General features: G+C 42.8%; 1 protein-coding gene across 1 annotated transcript in view; it reads left to right on the top strand.

Moving 5' to 3' along the window:
• Positions 1 to 10,620: 10,620 nt before the first annotated feature.
• Positions 10,621 to 13,766, top strand: part of LOC116038182 (adenylate cyclase type 1-like) — a 54,000-nt gene continuing 50,854 nt past the window's right edge. Inside the window, exon 1 of the mRNA XM_031282399.2 lies at positions 10,621 to 11,703. Within this exon, the coding sequence (XP_031138259.1) occupies positions 11,089 to 11,703 (615 nt within the window). The 5' untranslated portion in view covers positions 10,621 to 11,088. The remainder of the gene's footprint in view (positions 11,704 to 13,766) is intronic.

Here is a 13,766-nt window from a genome sequence, read left to right as displayed (position 1 = left end):
TTCTTATAACTACGTTCCTGTAACTACTTGATCGGAAAGAGGCTAATAGTGTATTTGTTGGGGACTATTTTCAGTGGCGGATTAATCCACATTTGTTGCTTTAGTGAGTATTTGTTGCAGCAGGTATGGTGTGTATGGGATTGAGTCAAAATAAAGTACAGTGAGCGTTTATTCATTTGTTTGGCAAACTGTGAAAGTAATTTCACTTTGTTTAACTGACAATGGAGCTCTACGGCACAGAGGTAGAAGATATTACAGGCTTTACACACACGACTTGTTGGTAGGATCAATTCATTGTTGTTTTGGGGTCTATTCATGATTTGCGCTGACAATAAAACAACACAGAATATCACCAGACCTCTACTTTAAAGAGACTTCCAACTTCTTTTAAAGATTTCTGCCATTTTGAACTTCAACATTGCCCTTTCCCCAAGCCCTCCTGTTTGTTTCTGTGTAGGTCAGCTTGCCCCCATACAGCTGAGAATTAGCAGTTTAAGGCAGCAGCTAACATTTAGCTCATTATGTAAATGCTAATCATCAGTTGTAGCACGGACCCTGGGGGTTTGGAGACACTCAGACACAACAGAAAACCAGCACGCTGCATTAACAATTCTAGCACATAAACAAACCGATTTATAGATTGCGAGGCTACGCTGTATTAATCCGTCAGTTTTGTTCTCTGAACACAGTAAAGCAGCACTGATGTAAACTAGTTATGTCATTTAATGTGATGGAACAGCCTCATCCTCTGTGTATTTGACGCTCAGATGAGGCATGCTTCCACTTGTGTTTCCTGCCCAGTGTCAATAACATAATCAGCAGTGGGGCTCACAGCTGTTCTGCCTGGGAGTGTGTGTGTGTGTGTGTGTGTGTGTCCTGACAGCAGGAAAAACAGACCGATGAATACAGTGCAGTATTTGGAGAGTCACACATTTTCCATTGTGTTGGCTCTGTCATCCAGCACATTAGATTTGAAATGAAACTGAATAGTGAGTAAGAGGTGAAGCTTCTTCTTTTGTTGAGGCTGTTTTGCTCAGATTGGGTAAACAGTGTAGGCACTGCAGACCTGACTTCGTCTTGCTGTATTGTCAGAAACATTTGGGGAACTGCTGCTGTTCCAATATGAAGGTACACACCCTGAGACACCATACAGATGTTTGGCAGATGTTTTGCCCAGCCCAGATTGGTATCATGTTTATATTGCACGTAGTCTCGCTTTCCCAGACCTTCCTCCACAGCGCTGTGGAGGAGGGTCTGGCGAGTCCACACAGCATTCCGGGATGGGAGTAAAACGTGCTAGCTTATTGGCATTTCTTTAAACCAATCACAGAGCAACGGTGCCTCTGCAAAATAGCCTCAGGAAGGAACTTGTTTTGGTGGAACGTGTACGTTCAAAGGTTGTTTTAGTCGTGCAACAGAAAACTCAGATTGGACAGATAGTCTAGCTAGCTGTCTGGATTTACCCTGCAGAGATCTGAGGAGCAGTTAACCATAGTCCTCAGAAATCCAACGGAGTTTAGAATGCCAACAGAAAGAAAGCCCAAGGCAACGGATATCCGGCCTAAATGAGTGAAATCCGGCTGAATTTCCGTCGGCTTCGGAGCAATCCCGGAAGTGGAACGTCGTGGATATAGACTATGTTGGACGTTGTTCATCGTTGTATTTATGCATCCGAAAAACCAAAGTTTGCGTGGTGTTACAGACCTGCAATGAATGTTCTTTTGTAGGGATCTTTCTCTAACCTTAACAAAGTGTTTTAGTTGCCTAACCTGAACTAGTTTATTCTCCATAACCACAATCTTTTCCCTGACATAATCAACCCATGAAAACACAAGGAAAAAATGCCTCTGTAGCGTAGTTACTTGTTAGATGAGATTGAGGCTTGAGTTATATTTGATTTCAGCTTGTAAAGGTGGTTCTGAATTGGGTTATTTCATTTGGAAGACAGTGGTGATTGGTGGTGATTTGTGGAAAAGCTTTGAGGATTTGAAAAACAATAGCATTCACAGAGTGGGATTATATGGATTTATTCTTATAAAATACGCATACGTATATAAAGTCAATCTGATGCCAGTTGGCTTGCAACACAGGCGTTGTGTTGATGATCATCACAGAGTTAATCATCAGCCCCTCTGTACAGCAGGAGTGTATCTGGGGCTCGGCAGTGCTGCTCATCTATCCATTTAGCCCCCACTCATTAGCTTCTCCTCTGCCAAGCTGAGAGCTCTGATCTGTAAACATTGATTGGGATCAATAATTCACGCCGTCACTTTAATATTTGATGTGTGGAGCTATAATCTGTCGGGGGAAATACGTGCCAGTGTGAAACACACACACAGCTCATGGTGATTCTGTCCCTGGCTTTAAAGTGTGCCTGGCTTTCCCTCGTCTCTGTCTCCAGTGCGAGCCGTTTCAGAGTGTCACCAAGCCGCTGCTGAATATTTGATTTGTCATGTTGATTGGGAAGTTGACCCCAGACCGCGGTCACCGAGGGTGACTCTGTCTCTCGGCCCGGCTCCTGCATTGATCAGACTGGCCACCTTCTACTCATCTGAAAATAATGAAACTATTGAACTGCACTCGCAGAACAGATAGAACATTAGAAAATGTTTTTAACTCGTGTTAGCATCAGGCAACCTTCATTACAGTCTTCTCTGTTTTAGTCATTCTTCTGAGCCTCCTTTTAGAGAAACATTGTCAGGATGATTTTAAAGTTAAAACCAAACTGAAGATTTATTCTCTCAACATGAAGTCATCCAGGTTAGAGGTTATCTTAAAATTGTCAGATAAAGGCAACTTTATTCACGATGTTCTCTCAACATTTCGTGCAGAATGTGTGATGATTGGTTTCATGAAACTCTCTTTGCAAGGTTGTGACATCTTGTCTTGTACTTATATTTCCAATTCTGAACATATTTGCCAAAGATTGAGAGAGAGGTCATGTCCATGCAAGACCTTTTTGACACTAGCTGTTACATTCGTGGGTTGTTGTGTATTGCCAACATTTGCACAACAGTGCACTTATTTTCCGTTTTACCTCCACATGAAGTGGTTAAGACAATCTGGCAAAGACTGTTACACCTTTATTTAAGGACAAACAATTAATTTGCACAATATGAACTAAATTAATAAAGGAATAGTCTATATCGACGACGTTTCACTTCCGGGATTGTTCAGGTGGCGCCGGAAATTCTGCACCTCATTTTCGGCCAAATGTCCATTACCCTCCGCTTTCTTTGTGTTGGCGTTCTAAACTCTAGTGGATTTCTGAGGACTATGGTTAACTGCTCCTTAGATCTCTGCAGGGTAAATCCAGACAGCTAGCTAGACTATCTGTCCAATCTGAGTTTTCTGTTGAATGACTAAAACAACTTTTGAACGTACACGTTCCACCAAAACAAGTTCCTTCCCGAGGCTATTTTGCACAGACACCATGGCTCTGTCCGGCGCTTAGCACCGCCCATGACGACTGTGATTGGTTTAAAGAAATGCCAATAAACCAGAGCATGTTTTTTTTCCATCCCAGAATGCTGTGTGGACTAGTCAGACCCTCTGGCAATGCGAGACTAATAAGGAGTAAAAACTAAAAGGGTCCCTATTCAAGACAAGCCCACAAGATCATAGGAATAGTACAGAACATTTTTGAGAAATATATTATTTGGGTTTTTTTGCTGAGAGTGTAAAGTAGTAAGATGAGAAGTTCGATACCACTCTCATGTCTGCAAGGTAAATATGTAGCTACAACTAGCTGCCTGTTAGCTTTGCTTAGCATAAAGACTGGAAGCAGGGGGAAACAGCTAGCCTGGCAATGTAAAAGGTAAATAGAAATCCACCTTCCAGCAACTCCAAAGCTCACTAATGACCTTATTATAGCTCATTTGTTTAAATATGTACAATACTGTGTTTTCTTCTGGGGTTATGCACAGAACTCAACCTGCTTGATCGTGTCAACAATCAACTTTTTGAGTTTGAGTTTGTTGTAGCGATGTAGCCATATTCCCAGATGTCAGTATTTCGGTGAGTATACAATGATATTATAGCCAATAGGAATACTGGCCCAAACTAAAGAAATAAGATCCTAGTTGTAATAAACTGGAATTGTCGTTTAAAGTGCTGTCTTTCAGCTTCATTTAAGGGTGTCTACACACTCTATACACATACTACTCTCTATGTACTGTTCTCTATGTGTCGAACAAGTAGCGCACTTGCCCAAGCGTGAGACATGTATATGCAGAAGTATTTTAAATGCTAAGCTTTTAGGGAAAATGCATCTGTTTTGGAAGTACTGAGCATACGAATTTTCGAAATGACATTGGATGATACTGCTTGAGTTGTGTGTGAGTTTGTTAGACGATGGTTTGATATAGTTTGGCTGTGGTTACACGTGGGCCCCCATTACTTCAAGCATCAGGAATGTTCTCCGTTTTTGGATTCTTTTCGTTCACCGTGGAGCCATGAGAGAAAAACAAAGTGTTCTTCGAGAATTCAAAATAAAACGGGGTGAGTCATTGATATACACATGATCATTTTGGGGTGGGGTATTGCTTTTAAGAGCTTGTGTGGCACTAGAGCACTTCACATGAATGTGAACCTTTAAGCACCCTTAATAAAGCTGACAGCCAGCGGTTTAACCTCAAGCTCACAGTTCATACTTTATTTAATACTTAGGGTGTAATCTGCAACCCGGCAGCATGAAGTACATATTTACCTTTTTTTTTCAGATACATTCAGACACCTTATTTCTTACCCAGTCATTTGAAGGAACTATTTTGATTTTCCTGTGACTCACATTTGGGATCCATCCCAAATGTTTAACAGCCGTGACGCTAAAAATGAGAGGTTTGAAAACATCATGTTTATCTATCTACGTGTACATGTTAGAGTTCAGATGTCTGTAGATGTGTCACGTCTGGATAGTCAAATAGAAATCTTTTATGCTTAGGGTGGCCACATACTGTAAAACCAGTATACAACCTGCTGTGTGACATGTGATTGAGACAATTGTGTTCATTCACAAGCTTCACGGAGAATAAGAGAGTGTGAGCAAAATCCATTTACCTTTTTACTTGAGAGAATTCCTGCTCTGTATTCCACCAGGATGACGTTAATCCTACTTTGCAGTCCACAGTGACTTTTTCACACTCCTAAAAGCAGTGGCATGGAAGAAAGTCATTAGGTCGACGACTGCTGCTCCACAGGGAATTATTATTGTCATTATCTACCGTATGGTGAAGTATTATTCAGTCACTGTGGCTCGGAGGCGTGGGAGAATTAAAAGCCTTCTTTTTCTTTCAAACTAAACACCAGAAGTTGTTTATTTCTTCTCATAAATGGCGAGGAACCAGTCTTTTTTTTTTTCAAATCTTTCATCACCTTTTTTTTGGTGGCATGACAGGAAAATTTTATCATTCATCTGGGATTGTATCCATTCAGGATCACATTCATATTTTAATCGTGTTCATGTAAAATTCCCTCACAAGCACTCCGAGGGAAATTTCATAAAATACGCCGACAATCTGGCAGGCTTATTTTAACTTTCAAAGACTCAACTGGTGCCACATGAAAGACTTATGAAACTGCATGTGTTTTTTTGCATGGGTGTGTGTATCTGTGTTTGTGTGTGCGTGCGTGTGTTTGTGTGTGTGTTTAAATGATAGTTGCATTGGAAATGTTTTTCAGCTTCCCTCCGACATCTCTTGCTGAGGGAGATGAAAAGGAGCTGACACACAGAATTAAAAATATCTCTCAATAGCACTCCCACACACAACCCAGGAGGCCACACACACACACACACACACACACACACACACACACACACACACACACACACACACACACACACACACACACACACTTTAACACAGCCTACTGCTGAAGACTTTTTTTTGTGTGTCTCTCTCATCTTTTTCATTTCTCCTCTTGTGCATATGGATGCATACGTACAATCTGCTGGCTGTTGTGCGCTTTAAAATACATTAAAGCAACAGTGTAGAGGTGCCAATGACGGCTTGTTTAAAAAAAAATTCTGTTTACCTTTTTGACCTCCCGTTTTAGCATTTTCATACATGCTAACATCATGTAAGAATGTAAGGATGAATCCATTTCGCTTTGCACAGCGATTATGCAGACAATGCGTTTCACAAGATCTTTCAGCGGCTGTATAAATATCAGTGTTCATGCATGAGAGCTTGTTTCTGTGTTCATCTATTCCTGTCTACCACAGGAGAAGCATGGAGCTAATTGTGTTTGTATGAATGGCAGCAAGCAGGTTTATTCATGAATGCAAACAACACTGCAGCAGCAGCTTCCTCAGCCCCGGTGGAGGGCTCCTATTGATGAATGTGCTAAAAATCCCTGTCTGCTAAGGTCCCATTTATCCTGTCTCTGTGTCTCCCTGCCAACTGGCTGCCAACATACACACACACACACACACACACACACACACACACACACACACACACACACACACACACACACACACACACACACACAGGGTCTGTGAACAGGAAATCACCTGGCTGTGATGCTGGGAGTGGGGAAATCATAGCTGCAATCTCAGGGTCGCCTGTTTTGAGGCAGTGCTAGACTTGGTCTGACATTTTCAAAGTTTGTTATGAATTTACTCGCTCTACACATACACACACACACACACACACACACACACACACACACACACACACACACACACACAACCTTGTACCACACATGGCTACCACTACATGTCTTCACCCTCCTCATCTCACCCACCTTTTGTGTTTTTGCATGGTTGGTGGGAAGGTTTTTGTGTGGTTCGGGGCCACCTACGAAGCTTTCGTCTGCACCATCCCATCATTGATGTCAAAGCCTCAATTTGGGGAAATGTCAGTGAGCACAATGAGCCAGCAGGGCAGGGCGCCGTGTCACCGCGGCGCAGACTAGATACAAACACATCAGCTGCACTGATCATCTCAAACCGCCTGAACGAAAGACAAAGAGAGAGAAGACAGAGGAGAGAGAGAGACACACACACAAAAGATGGAGAGAGAGGGAGCCAGGGTGTCAGATTGGGAAACACCTCAGCAGCATATCAGTCACAACTGCTAGCCTTATTGCCTCTGTTGCCATGGCAACGGGGGACTGTCAAGGCATGCTGGAGGGAGGTCACTTACTTCAGGAGAGGGGGGAAGTGGAGCCAGTGTGTTTGTGTTGCGCTGCCTGGCTGCTGTATCACTTTGCTTCACTTCGCGGGTTAGATGCTAAACAGGAAAGATGAGACACTTTGAATTGAGCCAGTGGGGGTATGAGATGGAAAATATAGCTGCATTCAACATTCCAAAACAACTTGTTTAAGTTTTATTTATATAGCAACAAATATACAATGTTTTTCATTAAGAGAAAATAATGAAAGAGCGAGAGAAGTCGGCTTAAATGGCATTTACAATGTTTGTAGACCTATACAGATAAAGAGGAAAATTAAAGTTAAAATCTAAATTTTCAAAAGTGATGAGGTAGGTAAAAGCCAGACAAGATTCATGTGTTTTTAAAAGCCTCATTTGATGATTCTGTAAGACTGGGACAGGGACATGTGAGCTTTTTTCATCGCTAGACAAAATCATATCAGTCTCCCCTCAGATGAGGGTCAGATTGTCTTTCGTCTTACTGTTGTGATCTCGTCTCTGCAGCCTATCAATTTAAAATACGACGTCCGATATTGACCACATAGTAATTGTATGTGCGCATGTAAAGATTTTTTGTTAGGAGCACTCAAAGTGCTCCACATTGACTTCTTCATCGATGAGCCGGCCCTTTGACCTCCTCAGAGACCTTGAGATTAGCCTGGCTCCGCCCTCCTACGTACTTCCGCTCAATTTTCATTTTCCTTCAGTACTTCGTCTGGGTTTGCGGTATATTCTTGGGTTTTCTCATAGACTGTATATAAGAATGGACCAACAGATCCCGTTGCTCTGGACGGAGACCAGTGAAGGCCTTTAGAAGCACTTTTGCGCAGCCTCCAACTGAGAGAAACGACGTAAATGTGACGTGAGCAACCTGTCTGAAAGTTGTAAGTCTTCTGATAGCTGTGCCAAGAGAAATCTCAATCATTCCCAATCTTGCAGAGAAGGAGAGCGTAGGTATATGTAAGGAGATAACGTGGACACAGGCTAATTATTGCTAACTAAAATGCTAGTTAACATTAGTAATTACACTTAAACAGCTAATGTAAGTCCAAACTGCCTGCGAGCTTCTCCTGTACTATACGGTAATTCCTCTACTATGCGACAGTAAGTCGCGTGGTTATGACACAATCGTTAGCCTATTTTTACAAAAACGTCTGCTACGGAGCCATAACGTGAGATACAAGGTAATGGAGCTTTTTATACATTGTCGTGTTTCTTTAGAAATAAACAATGGACAAATAAAGTCTTTAAACGCTTCAGATGTAAAGTTATTCGCTGTCAAAGTGACGTCAAAATGAATGGCAGTCAATGGAATGCTAACGTCGGGTGATCGCTTTGTAGCATCAAAATGGCGCCATAGGAGATTCGAGCTCTGAGGCGAAGCTTACCCCCTTGGGTTTTCTCTGGCCAAATATTTGGCGGTCCGATTAGCAAACAGAGGGAGGGGCTGAGAACGATGACGTTGAGGTTGTGACATGCACTAGTTTGAGTTGTAGTTCCGTGGGCGGTGGAGAAAGATGTGGTCCGTTGTGGCAACGCTGCAGAATATACAGAAGTTAAAGCCCGAGCAGGAACAATCTTTGCTGAGTTTTGTTGGTGGCCATAATGTTGTGGCCCTCCTCCCCACGGGGTTCGGGAACAGTTAGATTTTCCAGCTTGCTCCGTTAGTGGTGAAGGAGTTAGCTAAGGCTAACGCTAGCGATGCTAAGCTGATAGTTGTTGTCGTCTCCTCTCTTGTTAGCCTGGTTTAATTAATTAATTTTTTCATTTCCTGAAAAACAGTGATTTAGGACACACAAGTTTTTCACCCGACAGCAACGATAAGTTGCTTTGGGTGTTTCAAAATTAAAAATAACAGAACAAACGGAGCTACGTCACGCACGTAACCGGAAATAAAGTAACGTCTGATTTTAACCCATACCACAATCTTTTTCTAAACATCACAAAGTAGTTTTGGTGCCAAAACCTAACCAAACTGTGACCATTTCACAACGTTAACATGTTAAAAACCGCGACAGTTACATTTACGAGTTACGATACGAATGTGAATCGATTGTTTTGCACACCCCTAACGCACGTGCATGTAAATACTTCCCGTTATGTATGACTGATGCTCAGGTGAGCTCTTAATGTGAAGACATCTGCTGTAAACTATTGCTACATACAGTATTTTACACTACAATCTAATTTTTCTCCCTCCTAAAATGTAATTGTTATCCATTACACATGTTAATCTCATAGTCTTCTACGACACATCGTATGATCTTTTCTCCATGTTGTACTTCTGCTACTCCTTTTTATGCTAGTTTGCTGGCATTTATCTTTCCAAATTGCATGTTTATATGTGCTTTAATGATATTAGTTATATTTTCACCGAAGATGGCCTTTATCCTGTTACTATTTGTTTTGCAACTTCTGAACTTTAACTTGGTGAAAGCTCACATTAAAATCCCATGTAATAACCTATAGGCTATGACATTGATAAGCAAAAATAAGGCACATAAACACTACCCATTTGGTAGGAGTCATCTCAATTTCGATACAAGCACATTTTTGGATATCCTGAATATTTCTGCTCAATTATATTCTTATATAACACCTTTTTTTCTTTTTCTTTTTTTACTTTTCTTCATGCCAATTACTACATTTTGTTACTGCAGCTGCTGCTATTTTGCAGACCATTTATCCTTTTCTTGAGTTCCCATATTTTAATCCATGGTTCTTCTGAATGATCTTTGTTGAAATTCTCATTCGCATATTCACATGTCCTTTTTCGTTACATTTTCAAGGATGTGCCTTTCTTCTATCGCGATTTGTTCTGCAATGATTTATCCTCGTGGGTGTTTAAGTTTCAACTTGTAAAACCTGCATCATAACACAAAGAAATGCACAAAATATGCAAATGCCCTCAACCATAACAATAGTGCATCCCATTTCAAGATGCACGTCATCATTCTTACATTTTCACGGTTAATTCGGTAAGAGAGAGCTATTTTTAGCCTCACTGCACGCGCATTACCTTCCCTCTCTGGCGTTTTTTTTGTGTGTTTGTTAATTCTCTGCGTGAAATGAGCACTTGACTTTGCAATAAAAATACATGAGGGGGAAGAGATGCGGGAAAGACCAAATTGTTGCTATATTGGACCATCCAGCTGGGCTATTTTTAGCTGGCTGGGAACTACATCAGCTTTGACTGCGGACACTGTGAGGGGAAATCACCAGCGCTGTTATGCTGCTGTCTTCACCCAACCACTGACATTTCACTAAAGTAAATTAAAGCAGGAAGATACAGTAGATCATAACATTTAGCGTACTGTGTGTGTGTGTGTGTGTGTGTGTGTGTGTGTGTGTGTGTGTGTGTGTGTGTGTGAGAGAGAGAGAGAGAGAGAGAGAGAGAGAGAGAGAGAGAGAGAGAGAGAGAGAGAGAGAGAGATTGTGTGCGTCTCAGAGGCGAGAGGAAGAGAGAAAGTAAACCAGGGAAAATATAGTCAAATAATTTGTTTGTGACTGTACGCCGAGCCTCGTGGTGAGCTGTTTGGATTATCATCACACACAAGCGTAAACCTTCCGATGAGTCCGGTTGTAGGGCAGGATCACCGGTAACCCCGCTTGAGGCACCGCAGGGGGTCCGAGAGAGAGAGAGAGAGAGAGAGAGAGAGAGAGAGAGAGGCGTTCTGCACATTGGTCGGGCTACTTTTCTGACGACACACCAACAATCGTCAACCTGTGGATAGGGCGCGCGCGCGGTGCTCTGTTGTCTCCACTGCCACCCTCTCCCTCTCTTGACACCGAGCCCGACCCTCGGACATCCAGGACGCATGAACTCTGGGAGAGGGTGCCGGTTCGATTCCCGAACGAAAGGAGACGAACCGAAAAGTTGAGGGCTCGCGCGCCATCCCCCCCCACCCCCCCACCCCCCCCACCCCGCTTCATGAATGGCCGGAACATGGAGGAGGTGCCATTCGAAAGAGTCAAGACCCGGCGGAGGAAGGGTCACTGCCCGGCCGGCTTGCCCCTGGGCGCCATCGCCTGTGAGGACGAGTTCAACAGCCCGGAGCTGGAGGCTCTCTTCCAGAACTACAACCTGAAGCTGGAGCAGACCGCCACGCTCAAGGCGCTCGCGGTGCTCATCGTGGCCGCGTCGTCGCTGTCCCTGGTGGAGCTGCTGTCCAGCCCGCGGCTCACCCTGTCCAAGGGCTCGTACCCGGTGCACTGCGTGGTCTTCCTGTCGCTCTTCATCGTCACCAACGTCAAGTACCTGCAGGTGACGCAGCTGCAGCAGATCGCGAAGCTGGCCCTGCTGTTCAGCTTCACCTTCGCGCTGCTCTGCTGCCCGTTCCCGCTGGCGCTCGGCACCGCGGAGCTGCTGAGCGCCGCGGCCCCGGAGCAAGGCGTGTGGCAGCTCATGCTGGTCACCCTCGTGGCTTACGTGCTGCTGCCGGTGCGGACGCTGCTGGCTGTGCTGTTCGGGGTGATGCTGGCTACGTCTCACTTCATTGTCATCGCGACGTCGTTCACGGGAAGGAAGCAGAAGCTGTGGAGACCGGTACGTGTTGAACCTGCACCTGCATACTGGTTAATCCAGTCAGCCACGCAAACCCAACACTACTGCCTTATGCCTAGTTACTGTAAATGTTCTTATCGCTTGAGCCATCGTCACATCAAACAGGTAGTGGGGTTGAGTCACACTTTCACTTAAAAAAAACTACAGTCCAAGTACCCTTGAGCAACTGCTCCAGTGTAAGTCAAGTCATCTTTATTTATATAGCACATTTAAAACATCATAAGTTGACCCAAAGTGCTTTACAACCAAGGCAGATGGTTTGAAGTCGGCGTTACGCAGATGGACAACATTAGGTTACATAAATAAAAAAAATACATAACAAACACAACAATACAAAATGGGTTACACTTTACTTGAAGGTATCTACATAAGAGTGACATGAACGTGCACTATGTCGAAGACAAATTTCCCCTCGGGGACAATAAAGTGTATTCTATTCTATTCATAAACATTATAAACAAGTCATAAACGTGTATGACATAACGCTTCTTTTAGTGTCATTCGGTTTTTGTCATGACAAGTTATGGTTAGGGTTAGGATTAGTTTATGTTTTCATGACAGTGTCATGTCACTCTTATGTAGATACCTTCAAGTGAAGTGTTGCCACAAAATGTAATACAAAGCAACTGACATGATACAACCAATGTCAAGTAAAAAAAGGATGTGAGGATAGGGAATTAAATCAACAATGGGTTAAAAAGCAGTATAGGAAAATAAAAGACAAGTCAAGAGGTGACTTGACAGAAGCCAAGCAGCCTCAGACTAAGCTAAAAGCAAGTGAAAAAATATGGGTCTTTAGAAGATTGTAGTTGTACAGGCTCCCAGTCGGGCTACGAAGTAAACTGTATGAATGTAAAGTGCTGCCGAGAAAACAGCATTCTTACTCATCTGGCTTTCCCTGGAGAAGAAAAGGTTCAAAACACTCTCAGTGATCGATTTTAGCTCCAGGACACTGTGGGTGGAAAATTTGGAAGAGAGCAAAAGTTTTACTTTAGCCCACCTCAGTAATGAAGCAGACGAGGAGCTGTCCAGCTGCCGGTGCTGAAACAGGATCCTGCAGAGCCGCAATCACAACCGAGTGCTGATTCTTGACTGGTCCTTGTGCTCCAGATTATAGGTAGAAGTGATTATTTTTAGTATGTGGGATGTTTTTTGGACACATGTGGTGAAACATGGTTTCTGAGTTGTGTAACATCTTACTTTTTCTGGTCCTATAAAACAGTAGTTTCCCTTTTTTTTGGCGTGTGAACCCTAAAATAAAGCTACTTGCGACCCTTCTCAGGTTACAAATGCCATTGCACAGTGACCAGTTCAACCAAAGACTAATTATTTATTCTCAACTTGTTTTGATAGAAATGTTAAGGTGGTTTACAATGTAAAATGGTCCAGTAATCCACGAGCAAAAAACACAGATTAGAAAAAAGTTCAGAAACATATTTTTCTGTTTTTTTTGGTGCTGTTTACATGTCAACCCTCAGATTTATTTTGATCCCCAAGTTGGGAAACACTGCCAAAGGACACTGTGTTCATATGAGTTTGACAAACTTACTTATTTTGTAGCAATGCATTCATTCAGGGGTTCCTAACCTTTTTTAGCGTGTGACTCCTTAAAATGTAGCAGTGTCTACTCTCATCAGCAGATGCAACCAGTTCAACCAAAGGGTAATCGTTTTCTAGAATTTATCTTTGGATGCCTGAGGAGATAAAATGACACAGAAATTTACAAGTAAAATCGCAAAGAAGTTAGAGAAAATTCTGAAAAAAAAATAAACCTTAACTTTGTGTAGACTAATTATGTTTTTCCTGTAAATCATTTCATGACCCCTCCGGTTTAATTTGTGGGTCCAGACCCTTAGCTTGGGAACCGCCGCACTATAGCTGGAAGTTTTTTCTGCATCTTGCTGTGCTGGATTAGAGTGTTTCTCTGACCTTTCACCTCCAACCTTTTAGGAATCAACAACGCAGAGTAGCTAAAGAGTTAATCCTCCAAATGGAAGTGTTCGGCCCAATCAATAGTCTCTGATCACTAATTAATAATGCACTTT

The sequence above is a fragment of the Sander lucioperca genome, chromosome 11 (genome assembly GCF_008315115.2).
Source record: "Sander lucioperca isolate FBNREF2018 chromosome 11, SLUC_FBN_1.2, whole genome shotgun sequence".
Lineage (NCBI taxonomy): Eukaryota > Metazoa > Chordata > Actinopteri > Perciformes > Percidae > Sander > Sander lucioperca.
The sequence above is the reverse complement of the archived record's forward strand: the minus strand, read 5'-3'. Positions and strand labels throughout refer to the sequence as shown.